Source organism: Triticum urartu, chromosome 6A (genome assembly GCF_056163025.1).
Source record: "Triticum urartu cultivar PI428250 chromosome 6A, HENAU_Tu73, whole genome shotgun sequence".
NCBI classification, from domain to species: domain Eukaryota; kingdom Viridiplantae; phylum Streptophyta; class Magnoliopsida; order Poales; family Poaceae; genus Triticum; species Triticum urartu.
The window spans coordinates 6,355,917-6,374,313 of NC_141878.1; the positions used below are offsets into that span (position 1 = coordinate 6,355,917).

Here is an 18,397-nt window from a genome sequence, read left to right on the forward strand (position 1 = left end):
GTATTATCTTAAACATTATATTAATTCATAATTATTATTTTTAATTCAAAATATTCTTTGAATAATACATGAACAATTTAAAAATATTTCGTTTATAGTTACAATATTTATGAGACATGAAAATTTAAATGTTATTTTTATTACCGAGACCATAATTTGAAGCAAACAATACTATCTTTTTTTTAAGGGGCAGCAAACAATACTATCTACAAATTTCGAAAAGAAATGGTGCCAAATTGGTTGTACTGACCATAACTCATCTCAGCTAACAAGCCCACGTGTTTACTGTTAAGTGATTTAGAATGTAATTATCCGTGTGATAAGCCCACATGTCACCGTGCCAGGTGGTTCACCAGGTGAGCGCACCTTCAGCCAACCGCGAGTTCGAAACCTCCCCTGTCCCATCAACAGATATCTTTCTCGACATTTTTCGTCTTACATAGTCCACTGACATGTGGGTCCCACCTGGGCTTTTCTGCGTATTTAAAAAATGTAGGGAGTTACAAAAAAATTGTACTCCTAGCCACTAACATGTGGCCCATTGCTATGGAGGCACTAACATGTGGGCTATTGCCATGCAGGCAAGATGTCGACGGGTGATTGTCGTTCGGCGGAACGACCGGGAGGGAGACGACAGGCTGTTGTCGGCAAGGTGGTGGAAATCTATTGTTGATGGGAGCAATGGTGCCGAGGTGCAGTGCCGGAGACTTGTAAAGGGTAGTCAGGGAGTGCAAGGAGGAGATCGTAAAATTGCGCGCCATCGTCAAGGTGTGCAAGTGGGTTCTTGAATGATGTGTCCAACAGCTCGGGGATGTGAGTCTTCTGCTGTAGTTGAGATGTGTCACTGGCGGACGAGAATTGAGGACGAGAGCGGATGAAAAAAGGAAATTGTGCCTTGCGTTTCCGTTCGTGATCAAGGAGTTCTGACGAGTTCATGTATGGTGAAGTTGATTTACACGTATATGGCGAGTTGTATTGCCGCTGGACAGGAGATGTCGGTCGGTAAGATGTGGCATCGACAACAATGAGTACTTGTTAAGATGTGATGGGTGAAGAGATGTGTCTCCCCATGTGAGTCGGCAAGAAGACAAGGACTAGCTTGAAGAGGACGTGCACTGGCTAAGTTGAGATCCTGCACGAGGTTATGCGTTTGGTCTGCAAGTAGCACGCTAAGATGTGGCATCATGGCTGATAGTCTGAGTAATCGTTGGTTTTAGTCTACGAGTCAGCATGCAAAAGAAAAGTTGGTGAAGACGTTGTTGCAAGAAGAGAGTTGCGGTTTGGTAAGTCGCGTCACTAGAAGCAACCGGCGTGACAAGATGAAGAGGTGATCATCTACATGTCTCATCGAGTAAAAAGTCAGATATTTTGATTATGAGGTGAGTGTTAGAATAATCCAAACATAGGTGAGTATTGGATGTACGTTGCATGCATGGCAACTCAAAAAGGTGTTACTGTGTAGGCTAGTTCTGTCCGATTAGGGAGTGACCAGGCTTGCCGGTGATTAGTTTAGGGAAGTGGAGTAGATAGCATAAAGCTACTATTTTATAGGTTAGGGTTTTAAAAAATTATCAATTTTTTTTTCGCTGATAACAAGTCAGGGGTCGGCTGTTTCAAAAAACACAAAATGCTCGGTGCTTTACAACTGATCATGATTATGATAGTTAGGGCCCGCATGTAAGAAAACTGATAGAGTGGACCGTTAAGTTGCACGTTATGACAAATGGGACCCATGTGTCAGCCTCACAGAAATCCCCAATACAAAAAAACAAAATCCCTAATGTCTGGACTCGTTCCTGTCTTCTTCCTTCGATTTGTCTTCTTCCTTCGATCTGTCTTCTTCCTTCGATCAGATTGGGGGGCAGAGAGGATCCTACCCTCCTGATGCGATCGCCCATCGCCAGCCTGCGGCGCGCCGCCGCGCCTGGGAGTCGACGGATCTGCTCTGGCCCTTCGCCCTGCGCCTCCCCGCCGTTCCTCCCCTCGCCGGGATACCAGCGCCGCTGGCCGCCTGCCTCGACCCGACGGAATCAAGCAGCATCAATTGTTGCGCCGCTGCATCGAAGCTTGCCAGAAACAGGTCGCTGACCACCGGCCTCTCCCCTCCATCCTCCCTCGTTCTAGAACGGGAGGAGCCGGCTAGGTGGAGGGTGGAGGCGCTCCTGCGTCGGGCGGAGCCCTCCTTGTGAGCCGCAGGAGGGGCTGGCGAGGGAGCTCAGCCTCCACCTCCTGGTGCCCCAAGCTCCGGCGTGCTCTCTCGGGTGCGTGGACGAGGGCGCCGGTAGCAGGCGGCTCGATGTCGATGCGGGGCAGGGGTCAATGCGGCGATGCGAAGCGGTTGCCGGCGATGTGCGACGGCGCGGAGGAGACGTGAGTTCCAGTGGCGGCGGGGCAGTTCGTGCGGCGGCCGGTCCCGCAGTCGGACCTGGCTTGCCATGCGGCAGGTGGTGGAGGTGCGGTGGTGGAGGTGGTGGAGAAGGGAGAGAAGAAAAAATAAGAGAAAGAAGAGAGAATTTATATGTGGGTCTCACATGTAAGTTAACGGTTAAACAAACAAAATGTTTAGGAGTGGATCCGACCTGTCAGAAAATGGCTTAAATCGATAACAACGAGCGTTTTGTGTTTTCTGAAACAGCCGACCCCTAATTTGATAGTTATCAGAAAAATATAAATTTGATAGTTTTCTGAAACCCTAACTTATAAAGTAGTAATGTTATACTATTTACTCAGGGAAGTGTCCTGGCTTTGTAAAGCCGCGTGTGAGTCAAAATAGAAGTGCTAGTCGTGCGGTGTTAGGAAAGCTACTTTTGTATTGGAAAAGTACTAGTACGTGTTAGCTGTTGAGTCCTAGTCCGTGTACGTGCAGGATACTTGGGTCTACTTGGGTCGGTTGGTTTTGCGTATATTAGAGGGTATGCGAGACGTACCCTTGGCTAGAGTTTCTGTGCGCGTGCGTTTGTGTGTTTAGAGCATCTTCAACAGGTGTGGTAAAAGGCGTGTCCCCATGGTAAATTTTGGTTTTAGCGCACCCCGGCTGGTTTCGCACGCTCTAGCGGTGGCGGAAACTTACCGCGCGCGGGAAGCGTTTGTGCGCGCAGGAGAAAGCGGCACGCGGCGCGGTAGATTTGACGCGCCGCTTCACGCGCGCTTACAAAATCCCGCGCTCGCCACGCGCACAGAACACAGCCACGCGCCCTCCTCTCGCAACCTCGCCGCTTCGCAACCTCGGCGCTTCGCCACGTCGCCGCTTCACCGCTTTCCGCGCCACCATGCTGCTGCGCCGCCGGGGTCGGGCTACCGCGGCGTCCGCGAGCGCCCCAACGACTGGTACTCCGCCGAGAACCGGTCCGGCGACGTCCGGCTCGGCCTTGGGTCGTTCCGGAGCGCGCACGAGGCGGCCGGCGCGTACAACGCGGCGGCATGGCGCTTGGACAGGCCCCGGTCGCAGATAAACTTCCGGGACGTCTTCATGCGCGAGCAGGCGCAGCGCGTCGCCCCTCCGCCGCGTCTCATCACCGACATGGACCGTGCCGACCACGCTCGGCGGCAGCGCCGCCTCCTCATTGCCTAGGAGGACGAGCGAGCCATGGCGGAGTGGCGCCGTCGCCACCCGGAGGACGTCCCCGACGAGCGTGCCTACTGGGCGGAGATGACGGCAAGGCGCCGCGCGAAGCAGGCGGACCGGCGTCGGCGGAAGGCATTGGCGAATGCGCAGTCCGATATCGTTGCAGCAGGTGGGAGGTCGATCTTCACGTCAGACGATGAACGTTGGTTGGACATATGGCTCGATACCTCGGACGACACCGACGAGGATGATGATGATGATGATGGTAGCGACTTGGAGTAGTTTCTATCTATGTATGCCATAGTAGTTTCTATCTAGTTGCACCATAGTTTTATCTATCTATGCTTTCGAACTATCTATCTAGTTGCACCGATGTAAAATACCTTTGTATCATTTTTATCTATGCAATCTATCGTTTAGTGCGGCTATCAATCTATGTAAAAAATGTTGTAGAATGAGCGCGTGCACTGCATTTTTTGCGCACTACTGGAGCGGCGCACATGCTGCATTTTAACGCGGCTGCTGGAGCCAGCGCTGCGCGCCGCAACAAACCAGACGATGGGCGCGCGGCGCGTTCGGCGCCTGTTGGAGATGCTCTTAGAGGTGGTCGACCGTTTGGGAGAGTTCCAACAATCTAGTGTCAATTAATTAAGAACACGAGAACACTCGTCAGAGAGTAAGGAGCGCATGACGTAATGGAAAGGTGCGCACATTGAAATTGAAAGTATTGGCTCTTCATCCATCAGAAGAACACTGAAGTGAAGACGTAGAGAGAAGACAAAACACTCTGCTAATCGTAGTCGGCTACACAACTACTGTGCCGATGATTTCACATGGATTTCTGGGTATTCCGCATAAATTATGGGCTCATCAAAGTATGTAAGTAGGAGAGATCAAAAGGGTTGGATCAACTTTGTGCAAAACAATATTACATTAAAGTTTCCGCATTACAGTTTTACTTACAGTATACTCCCATCTAGCGAGTTCTGACGAAGGTTGAGTTCCTCGAGTTGAGTACAACTTCCTATACTTGCAGGTATCCTTCCACTAATGTTGTTCTCATCCAGTTTCAAAGACACTAGCTTAACCAGATTACCAATAGCATCTGGGATTTGCCCCGACAGTTTGTTGTGCGCAAAGGATAGATCGACCAAGCGGTGCAAATTACCAGTAGTAGGTGGTATATTTCCAGTGATATGATTGTAATCCATGTAAACCCTAGTGAGGCTCTTAAGATTGCCAATCTCCGGTGGTATAGACCCAGAAATTTGGTTTTCCCTTAGCCAAAGCCACTCAAGACTATCAGAAAGATTGCCTATCGAACTTGGCATTTTGCCTTGAAGATTGTTCCCAACCAACAGCAGCTTAGCCAACCTGGTACAATTTGCGAGTGAAGACATAAATCCCCAGTTTCCTGTTTCTAGCATGTTGTATGACAAATCAAGTTCCTCCAAATTTGGCAATGACCCAAAGAAAGGTATGAACCCAGTTAGTGTGTTGTTATACAAGTAAAGCTGACGAAGGTTATAAGCTTTTGGAAGAGAAGCTGCGATTGGGCCATCAAACTTGTTTGTTGAGAGCACTAATGTCTGAATATTCGGGAGTGTGTAGCTAATATTGGGGGGTAACCTTCCAATAAGCGAGTTGTTTCCTAGGCTAAGAAATGTCAGAGATGACATATTGAAGAGAGATGGTGGAACTGTCCCAGACAAGTTGTTGGCAGTCAATGCCAGTATCTGCAGAGGTGAGATATAACCTAAGCTCTCTGGCATGCTCCCGACTAAATTGTTCCCCGTAAGACGAAGATCCACAAGGGAGGAAAGGTTCCTTAGTGAGGAAGGTATTTTTCCTGAAATATGATTATCACTTAAATCGAGGTATTCAATAGGGGGAGAGGTGGCAGTAACAACAGGTATGGAACCAACAAGGTTGTTCTGTTGGAGGGAAATGTCAACAAGAGATGATGTGTTGAAGAGAGCCTTTGGCAGTTCTCCACCAAGACTATTGCTATTGAGCCAAAGTATTCGGAGGGATGAACTATATGCCAGGGACTCTGGGATGACCCCCTGTTAGAGCGTTCACCCCAAGATTGACATATGTGAGAGAAGGGCTGCTGCCCAAAGATGGCGGTATGTTACCTTCCAAATTGTTCCTGCTGAGGTTGAGATCACGGAGACGGCGCAGGAGGCCAATCTCCGATGGTATGCCACCACTTAAGTTGTTGTTTGACAGCTGCAGCCTTGTAATAGAAGTTAGGTTAGCAACGCAAGGTGATATGGAGCCTGATATGCCTTCCGACTCGAGGTCCAGCGCAATCACACGGCAAGGATACGGTTTGCTGCAGGTGATCCCATGCCACTCGCAAACATCAAAGGACTTGTTGCTCCATGAAGCTAAAACTCCTGCTGGGCCTGAGAGTCTGGACTTGAAGCAAAGGAGGGCCTGTCTATCACTTTCAGTTTCCTTGCAGATGGCTAGTGGCAGGCTGCAAAGGAAGCAAAAGAGGTATAGAAACCAAACAAAGCTGGCATGGCTGTTGTAGGTTACAGCTATGGCGTGTAGAAATCAAAGTTCTCATGTGCAGGAGGTTGTCTAAGTACTCGGCTGTGGAGTGCGACAGCATGAATATATATTCACGGCTCAGCCATCAATATGGTGTGGTGTGAACGAGGATGATGCAAGCAACACGGCTTGCTTTTGGATCGGATTTGGCGTCCATCGAGACTAGTGCTTGCCGACTGAATTAGTTTTGACTTGGAGGTGGTTGTTCAAAGCCCAAACTTGCGAAATGAAATACTCCAACGCCAACTACTCCCTTCATTCTTTTTTATAAGACGTTTTGGACAGCTGACATTGAACTGTCTTGTGCTCTGTCTAAATTGTCTAAACGTCTTATAAAAGAGAACAGAAGGAGTAGTTGGTGTTGTGAGCATGCATTTGGACGCTAAGAGATTTGACCCCTGCACGTCGATCTAGCATTATTGCTTCACGTCTCAGACAGGGACATGATGATGCTTCGAACCTCTGCTTACACTGCATTGACCCAAACACCCTCCAACAGCATGAGGAATACATGTAGTTGCCTGAGGTGCAGTGTGAATGCACGCTTCATCTTGAAGAATAATGAGCACACAATTCAATGTTAAAAAAAGTGGAGGAAAGTAAATATATGTACTACCACTGTCTGGGTTTATCGGTCCACTTTGTATTTTATGCCAAATTTTGTACCGTAAATTTGACTAACAGAATACTATAAGTTCTAGTATGTCACGGAACATATATTTTGGATTCATATTCGAAGAGGTTTCCAATGATACATTTTTTATGGTATATAACTTATTTATATAGTTAAACTAAAAGCCAAAGGTTAACCCAAAATACTAAATAGACTAATAAATTAGAACGGAGGTAGTAAAGGATGCTAGAAAATTATGACATTGAAAAATTCACAAAAAGTAACTCTGCATTATTTCATCACGTCTCAAACAGGGACATGATGATACTTCGAACCTCTGCTTACACTGCATTGACCGAAGCACCCTCCAACAGCACGAGGAATCTTACATTCTTAAGAAGTTGATCCCCACTACTATCAATTCTCTCAACATGCGTCATCATCATGCCATGTCATCATTAATTTGCAAATCCATGACTCCTCCTGCAGCCACGTCATCACTAATTCTCTTCACACACGATTAATTGATCGCTTTTTAGGAACAATTTATTGATCGCTAATCATCCGACTGCTGCAAGCACAGTTTAATCGATAACCTGGGCCCATACAAAGGCCAATAGTGTGGTACATACAAATGCTGAGGGTTCGTCTTCCCTGCCGCTCTCTCTTCCACCAGGCGCCGCCACGACCACCGCGCAATGAAACGACACCTGCAAATGCACATGAACCGGCATCTTTCACTCTTTAGAGCCTCTCATTACCTCACCCTTCATTACCCTGCAAATGCGGAGGAAAGTGCTAGATTAAAATGAGCAGTCGTCGCCTCACATCTCATATTTTGAACCGGGATTGAGCTCCGGCGCACGCGACCTGTCATCACGGCAATATGGGGTCCCATGGTGTGCCTCCACGTCGTGCCTGCATGGAATCGCCGGAAGCCCTGCATTGGCTTCTCTCGGCCGCTCGTATCGCAAGGGCTTCACTCGGCAGCAGCCTGGAGGTGAATCTTGCCACCGGCTGTCGTGCAGCCCCTCAGACCCTCCTCTCTTTGTCCTGCGTAGACTCCACTCAGCCTTCGGTAAGCAATTAACCATCACAAAATACTCTTGAATGATCTGTCCTAGTGCATTTAATTCAGATCTGTGCATTGGGCTTTGTTCAAATAAGTTCTGACCTATACTGTCAGCAACAGTCAACTGGTTGATCTCTTCCTGTCTGTTGTCTATTGAATCAACCAATACCGTGTTAATTAAGGTGGGAAGAATGGATTAAGTAGAAGATTAATTAAGTTCAGCAAAGGCATCCAAGATTACTCTCTTCAAAGTAACATTCCTTGCTGCATCCATGGTGATGGGTCATGCATTCTAGGCTGGACACTTTCTGGTAAGAGAAAGATTAGTAGCATATCACTTGCATGATAGTGATTGAGTTCTTTTCTTCTGGATGGTTATCAATGCAGTCCATAGAGAGTTCAAAATATGTGATGCGGTCAGCTTATTTGTGACCACTTACAAAATTTATGGTAAGTAACAAATGAAATGCACAATGTCATATCATACTTTTATCTGTTCGCATATATTAGTGTGCTCTTTTGATGAATATTCTGCAAGGAGCTCCATTCTGAAGTTCACAACTTCGCCCTTGGTTGAAAAAGCCACCGCTTAATTTAAGAGATTCTCAGACGAATACCTTGTATGATTATTGGTTAGTTTCTTCATGTTATTGTCATTTTAACTACATGGGTAATATGTATAAAATGATCATGCTCTTTTTTGATTATATACTGCAATTGTGCGGCTACACGATGCTTTAGAATCTACTTCATAGTTGAAACATGCTTGAATAAGTTTTATTGTGAAATTATTGTATGACTTAGTTTTGTTATTATAATACTTCCATATATTATTATATGATTGTTCTTATAAAGTAGATTCCACTTTTTTTGTAAAACATAGTTGCAAACTTAATTTTTTTGTTAAAGCAGTTTCAAGTTTGTTGTGGTGTTAGTGGTATCGATCCCAAGTTCCTAACTAAACTTTTCGTTCTATTTTAGATAACAGGAAACTTTTACATTGGTAGGTTGGTTCTTCATACAAGGTTTGAAGGATCATGACAAATAGTAACTTTGAGCCACATTTTACAAGTATTTGAATCAATTTTTTTATCTAAATACTTGGTTCATTTCTTTGTATTTGAGACTTCTTATGCATGTGATTCATTATGCACCAGCGGCAATCCACAAGGAACCTAGCAAATGGTTTTTCTGTGCTATTGTATGTTTCAAAATTTTATAATTTTTTTATCTGCAATTCTATAGATATGTACCTCCACATTTCCGCAGCAACGCATGGGGTGTTATCTAGTACATTTAGTTGCCTGAGGTGCAGTGTGAATGCACGCTTCATCTTGAAGAATAATGAGCATGCTATTCGATGTTGAAAAAAGTGGAGAAAACTAAATATATGTACTACCTCTGTCCGGGTTTATCGGTCCGCTTCGTATTTTATTTTTGTACCGTACTACCTCCGCCCTGGTTTATTGGTCCCCTTCGTAGTTAGTGCCAAATTTTGACCGTAAAATTAACCAACAAAATGTCAATGCATGTAATAGAAAATTATACCATGAGAAACTATGTGCAAATACGAATCTAATGATATAATTTTTTATGACATGCATTAACATTTTAATAGTTAAATATATGGTCAAAATTGGACACAAAATACGAAGGGGGCCAATAAACCAGGACGGAGGTAGTAGATTTGACTAACAGAATAGTATAAGTTGTAGTATGTCATGAAACATATATTTTGGATTCATATTCGAAGTGGTTTCCAGAATAGTATCAATTATTTTTATAGTTAAATTAAAAGTCAAAGGTTAACCCAAAATACTAAAGGACTAATAAATTAGAATGGAGGTAGTAAAGGATGCTAGAAAATTATGACATTGAAATGTTCACAAAAAATAACTCTGCATTATTTCTTCACGTCTCAGACAAGGACATGATGATGCTTCGAACCTGTGCTTACACTGCATTGACCCAAACACCCTCCAACAGCACGAGGAATGCATGTAGTTGCCTGAGGTGCAGTGTGAATGCACGCTTCATCTTGCAGAATAATGAGCACGCAATTCGATGCTCAAAAAAGTGGAGAAAACTAAATATATGTACTAACTGTGTCCGGGCTTATTGGTCCCCTTCGTATTGTACGCCAAATTTTGTACCATAGATTTGACTAACAGAATACTATAAGTTGTAGTATGCCCCGAGATTTCCAATGATCATATTCAAAGAGGGAGCTGTGGGGAACGAGGGGAGAGGCTGCTCGATCGGGAGGGGCTCAAAGATCGTTAGGGTTGACTGCTGTGGCGGCTGGGCCTCGTGGGCTACAAGGGTTGGGCCGGCCTGGGCCGCTAGCTGGGCTCAGCGAGGCCATGTTGGATCGTAAGCCACGTGAATGAGGAGAATAGAGCAGCCGTGCACTAAGAAAACAAACCTTTCTGTGTGTGCGTTCAGAGTTGTGCATGTTATTGTTTTTATTTCTTGGTGTGTTGCTGCTATCAAATTTTATTTTAGTTTGAAAAAATACCGGGTTGATCTACATGCAGCTTAGATCCTGAATCGCTGCTGCCAGCGGCACACACGACACTATAAGTCTGGCCAATGTTTTTTGCAAGCTGTACGCGAAACTCAGATCGAAATTGCTTCACACACGACACTTGATGCACGATCAGCAAACGACACTTGCTCCCCAACAGCGGTAGCATCAGCTAAGGAAAAAACAATTGCTTCCTGCGTTCACAGGCAGCTGCCAAGTAAGATCGTGCAAGAGTCGGCCACAAATACATCGTCTGTATAGCAGCGCCGAACTCAGATTGACGTACTGCGAAACCGACTACACAAACGCTGCAAGGATAATCGTTTCGTGTTTAATGTGGGGTTGGTATGCATTTATTCTAGACCTCGGCTTATGCCTCCCTGCCATAGTCGGGTGGTACCTTTCAGAAGCTATAGTGATGATTTCGATGGATGTTTTAATTAATGAACACACTGACTTTCACTTTCCTCGCAACGCAGGGGCACATGTGTAAAGATTTAGTTCTTTGTGACAGATGGTAGGAGGGAACACACACGGCTTCTCCTTAGATCCGTCGTGTTCTCAAATCCTTATTAGCATTGTCTTCTTTTGGTAAAATTTTTGCGAGATTTCTTTGGGTTTTTCTTACGTCCATAGCAATGGCGGACATGGCTACTACTACGAGCTTGATCACTTCAACGATCTACGAGTTCTGACGACACTACGTTAGCTTGAAGCGTGCCATGAATGGCTACTACTACGAGCTTGATCACTTCAACGATCTACGAGTTCCGACGACACTACGTTAGCTTGAAGGGTGCCATGAAGGACAGGCAGAGCAGAGGTTCATTCGCACGACTGGCTTGCACACCCATCAAGGATGCAGCCCTCAAGCCGACATCGACGGCGCCACCCGTGATTCACCGACCTAAGCCGAGTCGCCGTGCGCTGCCTGTGATTAATCGTCTAGCCCGTGAGCCGACTCCTTTGTCAACTGCCACATCCTCTGATGCTTCCGTCTGCCGGTAATGTCTCCCTCATCGGCCTCGCCTCGCCGGACAAGCACCGGCCACGGGTCATGGCAGTGATCGATCATGCTTGCCCCTTCTACGCTTCTTTCTAGGTCTGCCTTCTCACGTGCATGCTCTTGGGTCTGTCTTAATATGCACTATGCGTGCTAGCTGTTGTTGCCGCCCTAGACTAGCTCTCTCTCACGCCGGACCGGAGGTAGACGAAGCTTTTTTTTCCTGGCAACCAACGCCCCGGCGCTCAAACGCCCTTTTTTTTCAGCACACAAACGTCTCCGGCCGCACGAACAGCCCATTGTATTTCCAGCGAGCTCGAACTCTGCCACACACACCACCCCACGGCGAGCACACATGCACTCTGAGAGGCTACATCTCTCTCTGGCTCCTTTGGCTCTACCACCTGCCAGCACCTTAAGTAGTAGACGCGCACATACACAGCTCATGCGCCACACCGGCCATGCCCACACGCATTAGCTAACCACTAACTACATGCACTACATGCACGCCCACGCACGTCCGCACTACATGCACGCCCAACGGCTTGGCTGACCCAGCTGCTCCGCTTACGGCGGCACGGCACGAACGACCTGGCCGAGTCTTCGCACGAACCATCCAGCCACGAACGTCCAGCTCCGCGAGTCAAACCACGAGCGCACGCGTCAAGATTAATGCTATCACTAGCTAGCTTTAGTTAAGCTTGAAACATGGCAGTTAGCTAGGTAGCTTACTTTTCTATCGCTTCACGGTTTACTTAAGCTTTCATTGCTTCATTCTTAGGACAAGCATGCCGCTGATTTGGAACGACGGGGCTGCCCTGGGTGTTGGCATTCCTTTCGGAATTAACTGGCCATAAGTAAAATATAACTAGCTTAGGTTTGACAATTTCTTTTCGATCATAAACCATGGAATATTGATGCTAGAGAAGGTGATGTCGTGAGGCTGGAGTTTTTCTTGTTCCGACCACAAGAGAAGGCAAAGCTTTATTTCAATGAGCCACCCAAAAAGATAAGGCTTTTCACAAGCTTCAATGCCCGCAAGGGGACAGTGCACAAGTGGGACTGCGTGCGCCTTCATTGTCATCCGTTCTTGGTCTATACAATATATTTCTCTACCTATATTATTTCTCCCAATTATTTGCCCATCATTGGAAGTGTCCTCAAAGTTGTTAGAATTTACCCAATCCAAGAATAAAAAATAATGATCCGCTTGCACCTTCAGTCAATAATGTAGCCCTTCAATCAATAATGTAGACCTCTTTCTGGCCTGAACCAAAGTGCCTCTTTCTAGATGCTAACAAAATGACAATTTCCAAAGCATGATCGACCATTTCGTAAAGAAAACATGACCGACCATGATCTAGAAGCCTGCAAACTAGATCAAGCTCGCCAAATTGGAACTTGAAAAATTATGCAAAAGAAAGAAGACGCAAAGGGAACTCAGATCCGATTTGTATTTTGGGGCCATAGAATAAATCAATCAATTATCCAAATCATGTTATTCAAGGTACCAATTTAGAAGTTTCTTAACTCTATATCAAATAGCTCCTAATCTGAATACTACTATGTGATTTGTATCCCTCCTCTAACGTATATTTGGTTCTTTGAATCAATTTAACTATAACAGTTGCTTCAGTCAATCGGGAATTCAGTGCTTCGCTTCGTCGTTGTTCGTCGTCGGTTGTCGAAAATTACTCGGCGGTGCGGGCGATGTGGACTGGGACAAAATTTTGTGTCTAGAGCAAGGTTGATCTTTAAAACTAACCATATGCTTCATTTCTGCTTTATGTATTTTTGGGGTACGAGCACTTTTTCCCGTTGCAACGCATGGCCATGTTTACTAGCAGTAGCGGAGCTTGGGCTGATTTTGTGGAGGGGCAAATGGGCTGGAGGGGCAAGAAAAATGACTTTAGGCTGATTTTAACTGGGCATATGGGCTGAATACTAGGGGATATATGCTAGTTTTCTCATGGGCTGGGGGGCAATGTCCCAGGTTGCTCTCCACTAAGCTCCGCCATTGTTTACTAGTGTTCATATGAAATCCGCCGTGTTTGCATCCGGTTTGTATGAAAATCCAGACGTGTTTGCATGAATTTCGTTTGACTGTTCTGATAATAGTTAAAATGTATGTGGGCAGTGTTGGATGGCTGCCTCTCGCATCCGTGTCGACAGACTGGTCCTCCCCTGACAACGGACGGATGCGGGAGGAAATTTGGGGGTCATGGTTGGTGATGCCCTAAGGTATATTATTTCTTGTTTTTCGGACTTTGTTTACATTTTTTGGAGTTAAAAAACCAATTAACTCATTGTTCGGGGTCAAGTCTTGGCACCCTCATGTTCAATTTTATTGTTGTTGTATAATGTGTTAACATAGACTCAAGAACACATGTTTGATTTTTCAACCCAGTTTTTCCAAGCTCTTGTACTCCAATTTATTTATATTCACTAAATGTCTAATGCATAGAAAGTAATTTCTACAAAGAAATAGACAGGGGGGGTAAAAATACTAATATAAATGAGTAAATAATGTAGAAAATAACAGAGCATAAAAGGAAAAAAAAAAGAAATACTGTACAAAAGAAAAGGAACAAGATAAATAATAAGAAAACAGAAAAAGGAAGTGTTTGCCAAGTGCAATAAAAAGACATTTGGCAAAGAGGAAAGACAAGAAAAAGAAAAAAAATGCCATGGGAAAAAAGAAACTCAACAAAGAGAGTTGTTTGCTGAGTGCAAAAGAAAAAAGCACTCAGCAAAGAGTTCTTGCCCAGTGCAAAAAAAACACTCGGCAAGAAGCTGTAGCCGTGCTATGAGGGCTGTCGGGGTAGTGGAAGCAACATGTGAAGCTATTTTTGGTCTAGTGATGAGCATGGATGTGACAAGATATGAGTAAGAGTTTGGCATTTTAAGTCTCTGCTGTTCGAACTACTGACGTGGATACCGATGTTTGTTCTCCACTATAGGTGGGACTGTAGCTTTCGCTACGGAAGTTTAGTTGAAGAGGTTGATGGCCACACTGCAATAATCTATCACAAGTTGCAGCTCCACTGGTGTCCAATGTAACCACACCCTCACATGTTCACATGTTTTCACCATCTGTAAAATGCATTTTTGCATGTCACAAACATATAGCATTTTCTATCTCTTATCTGGATGTGTCATTAATACTGGTAGCATTTTGAATTGTCTGTCAGATTCTAGCTTATATTCTTTCCATCCTAAATAACATGCAGGCTAGTTTGGCCCAGGGATCTTTGTTATGTCCGCTACTGGCGGCGGAATGATGATGGAAGCTATGGTACATTCTTGAAATTCTCCATGTAGCTGTCACATTTCCTGCCTGCAGTGTCTTCTCATTTACAGTGTATTTTTGTTGTTACATATATGCAGTTGTTCTGTTTCGATCTGTCGACCATCCTAACTGTGGCCGGCAAAGAGGGTATGTGAGGGCTTTCATCGAAAGTAAGTCTCTTTCTGACCATCGGCCATCCTTCATTTCATTTACCTGGGAGGATGAGACTCTTCAAATAAACAAAATTAACTTGGGTTCATTTTTTTTTTCCTTTTCTGAACTTCATACTAGTTCAGGTGGTGGGTTCAAGATTACTCCTCTCAAGTGTCGCAACGGGCGGCCCCGTACCCAGGTCCAACACCTTATGCAGATAGATCTGAAAGGATGGTTCCTCAACTACTCCGCTTCCTTTCAGTACCATACATTGCTGCAAATACAGAACTGTGTTGCCGGTACTGCACGCGTGGTTTTTCCCTTATTATTGGGGAGCATATATAGTTCACCAATTCATTCTGATGCTTACAGCTTTAATTTTACACTTACTGCCAGGCCTGCGCGAGTACTTCTCACAGACAGATGAATGCCATATAGCTCCAAGGATTCCTGTGATGGAGAAAATGTTCGATCCATCGGCAGATCAGAAAAACCCGCCGCCTCGTGCAATCGACAAGATTAACCCCTTGGATAGAGACCAAAAAGATGGTAGAAACATGTCAATCATCGAGGAAGAATCCGATGAGGACGATGACTACCAAGTTCCTGAAGCTAACATAGAGGTTACATATCCTAGACCACACTGATAGTTTTTTTCTTCTTCTACCAATTGAGTATCTTAATTAAACCACACTATGAACAACTGTTTGAAGTGTTTTCACACTTCATAATAAACATTTCCGAAAATTAATGTACAGGATGACTCCAACAAATCTGACAACGACGCTAAGCCAGGTTTGATTACCGCTTCCTATCTGCGTGCTTGCATTATCATGTCTGCTGTCAAGTTCCCAGGGCAGATGCAATTTTTTTTTGCTCTAACGGCGATAGCTTTGCCATGGCAGAAGAACCTCCGGAAAAGATTGATTTATCATGCTTTTCGGGCGTCCTTCATCGTGACCCGGATGAGAAAACCCGCAACTGTTGGACCGTACCCGATAGCACCCTCTTTAAAGTTCGCAGCAAGAACTTCCCCACTGATAAATCAAAGGTCTAAATCTTCCATTTTATGCTTAATTAATTATGAAGAATATTAGATGAAGAGCTTCAACACACTCACATTCAATTTACAGATACCTGCAGCAAGTTATCTCATGGAGCTCGCGGCGATCAACTGGTTTAAGGACACGAAGCGTATGGATAATGTTGGCAGGCAGAGAGGTTGTGTTGCTCAGGTAAACAAGATAATTACCAGAAATTTTCTGAGAATACGCCCTCAGTTAAATTTCTCAACAAAAGCACTTTTGAATTCATGTTTGTTTCTCTCTGAAGTATAACAGAACCACTTTTGAATTCATTACTTTCTTTTCCACTGCTACCGGTTTTGTAGCTTGCTGCTGAGAAAGGGATGCACACATTTGTTGCCAACATACAAGTGAGTGACATTCTTAATAGATTTCTGTGTAACATATTATTCATGTGTTTGTAGACTTCTGTCAAACTTCTTTTTGGTGAAGTCATCAATTTCCTATTGCAGATTCCTGGATCGACCCATTACAGCATAGTGATGTATTTCGTCACAAATACCATGAAAAAGGGATCGTTGCTGCAACGTTTCTTTGACGGCGATGATGAATTCCGCAATAGCAGACTGAAGCTTATACCGGCCGTTCCGAAGGTCTGTTTTTTTCACAAAAATCGTGTAGTCTGCAACTAGTTTGTTGTATTCTTCATCTTCACTCTGACTCATCAAACAAACAAAAAATCTTCAGGGCTCTTGGATAGTGCGGCAAAGTGTCGGAAGCACCCCTTGTTTGCTGGGAAAGGCCGTCGACTGCAGCTACATACGCGCTCCGGGGTACTTGGAAGTAAGTCATATTATTTATTACGTGAAATCCTCCAAATGATGGGCCACCGATAGCTTTTTCCATATCGTGCTTACGGCATTACAATGACCAGTAGAGTTTTGGGTTCATGACATTTAACTACCGACAGAAGTTCATCATCATTATTGTTTTTTTTTCTCATTTTTGGCGAGACAATGCATCTTAACGGATAGGTTGTTTCTGCAGGTGGATGTTGACATCGGTTCTTCTGCGGTAGCCAATGGGGTTCTGGGGCTGGTGTTTGGTGTTGTCACAACATTGGTAGTTGACATGGCCTTCCTAATACAGGTAGGAACCCCAAATGCCAATGTTGAAGCATGGGTATATTTAAGAAAATAAAATCTAGTCTTATCTTATCAATATACACATTATACTTTGCCGGATACAGGCGAACACGTACGAGGAGCTCCCGGAGCAGGTGATCGGCGCGGCGCGGCTGGCTCACGTCGAACCGGCGGCAGCAATAGTTCCTGACCTTGATAATACCAGCAGCGACAATAAAGATAGCAACAACGACGACAACAGCAGCAACAACAACAACAACGGCAGCAGCAACAACAACGCGACTTCCCCGGAGGACGATTCGTCCAAGAAAACCAACTGATTCCGCCGGGCGTGCGTGCAGATTAATTTGTTGATTCTTTTTCGTTTCTTCTTTCCTCTTCCATTAGTCACTTGAGCACTGCACCAACTTGCAGCCTGGTCTTGAGTTCAGAACCTGAGACAGTGTTAATTTTCTTCATCGTTTTATTCGTTACAATTCAAATTTTCTTTTCAACTTCATTTTTGGTGTCTGGAAGCACTTTGATGTAAATTACGCGCGCGCAGAATCCAGATCGATATACGCGCTCGCTTCCTCACACTATTACAAGGTATGTATTTGTTAATATATGTATGATCCAATAGGTGACATTCAGGTTAAATTGCTACATACTATAGACTGCAGAGTATATCATATATATGTATACATTGCTCTGTTTCAAAGCAAAGGAACCTTTTTGTTTGTTTTCTGAGCTTAATTAACAATGTAATGTCCATGTCCATATGCTATGGCTTATAAACCGGACCGGCGTAGCCATCATAATCCTCTAGACTAGACCGTTGAGCCCTAAGAATCATTATCAGTCTATCACAAGCATGAATTTTACGAGTGTTAGAAATAGAGATAGAACTACCTATTGTAATCTCAACAAACTCTATCCTCTCTCTCTCACGTAGCTTATCTCCTCTTCTCTGTAACAACCGAATCTAGATCGATCGGTATTGCCTTGTAAGCCACGACAGGGGCTGTCCTGTCTCATATCAATATAAACCAACGCGGCTCCTCATTGAGGAGTAGGAACGCTTCCATCTAACATGGTATACAGAGCCATCCTCTTCCCATCAATCTAGCTAGAAGCCTTCTTCCCGATCACCCTCGCCATTGCCATGTCGTCCTCATCCACCGTCACCCTCAACCTTGGAGCCCTACCATCCGAGAAACTTACCAAAACCAACTACATCCTATGGAAGGCACAGGTCATGTTGGGCCTGCGAGGAGCGCAGGTCACCGGCCTCCTGAACGGGTCAGATGTCGCACCACCGAAGACGGTGCAGCGAGAGCAGACGAACAAAACCATCACCACGGAGCCCAATCCGCTGTATGCACGGTGGATATCAAAGGATCAACAGGTTCTGAGTCATCTTCTGAACTCTCTGTCAATGGAGATCCTCGCCCAAGTTGCGAG

The 18,397-nt window shown here is 44.9% G+C and overlaps 1 protein-coding gene and 1 pseudogene across 1 annotated transcript; one reads left to right on the forward strand and one right to left on the reverse strand.

Annotated features, from left to right (window-relative positions):
* Nucleotides 1–4,477: 4,477 nt before the first annotated feature.
* LOC147963034 (uncharacterized) lies at nucleotides 4,478–6,127 on the reverse strand (annotated as a pseudogene).
* A 7,985-nt stretch (nucleotides 6,128–14,112) lies between these two features.
* On the forward strand, nucleotides 14,113–17,677 carry LOC147963035 (protein ENHANCED DISEASE RESISTANCE 2-like). The gene is made up of 14 exons (XM_087526752.1): nucleotides 14,113–14,228; nucleotides 14,303–14,398; nucleotides 14,573–14,637; nucleotides 14,730–14,801; nucleotides 14,928–15,083; nucleotides 15,181–15,407; nucleotides 15,543–15,579; nucleotides 15,690–15,835; nucleotides 15,918–16,019; nucleotides 16,175–16,219; nucleotides 16,322–16,462; nucleotides 16,557–16,652; nucleotides 16,857–16,958; nucleotides 17,059–17,677. The coding sequence occupies exons 1-14, from the start codon at nucleotides 14,149–14,151 to the stop codon at nucleotides 17,272–17,274; spliced, it is 1,581 nt and encodes a 526-aa protein (XP_087382878.1). The 5' UTR covers nucleotides 14,113–14,148; the 3' UTR covers nucleotides 17,275–17,677.
* The last annotated feature ends 720 nt before the right edge of the window (nucleotides 17,678–18,397 follow it).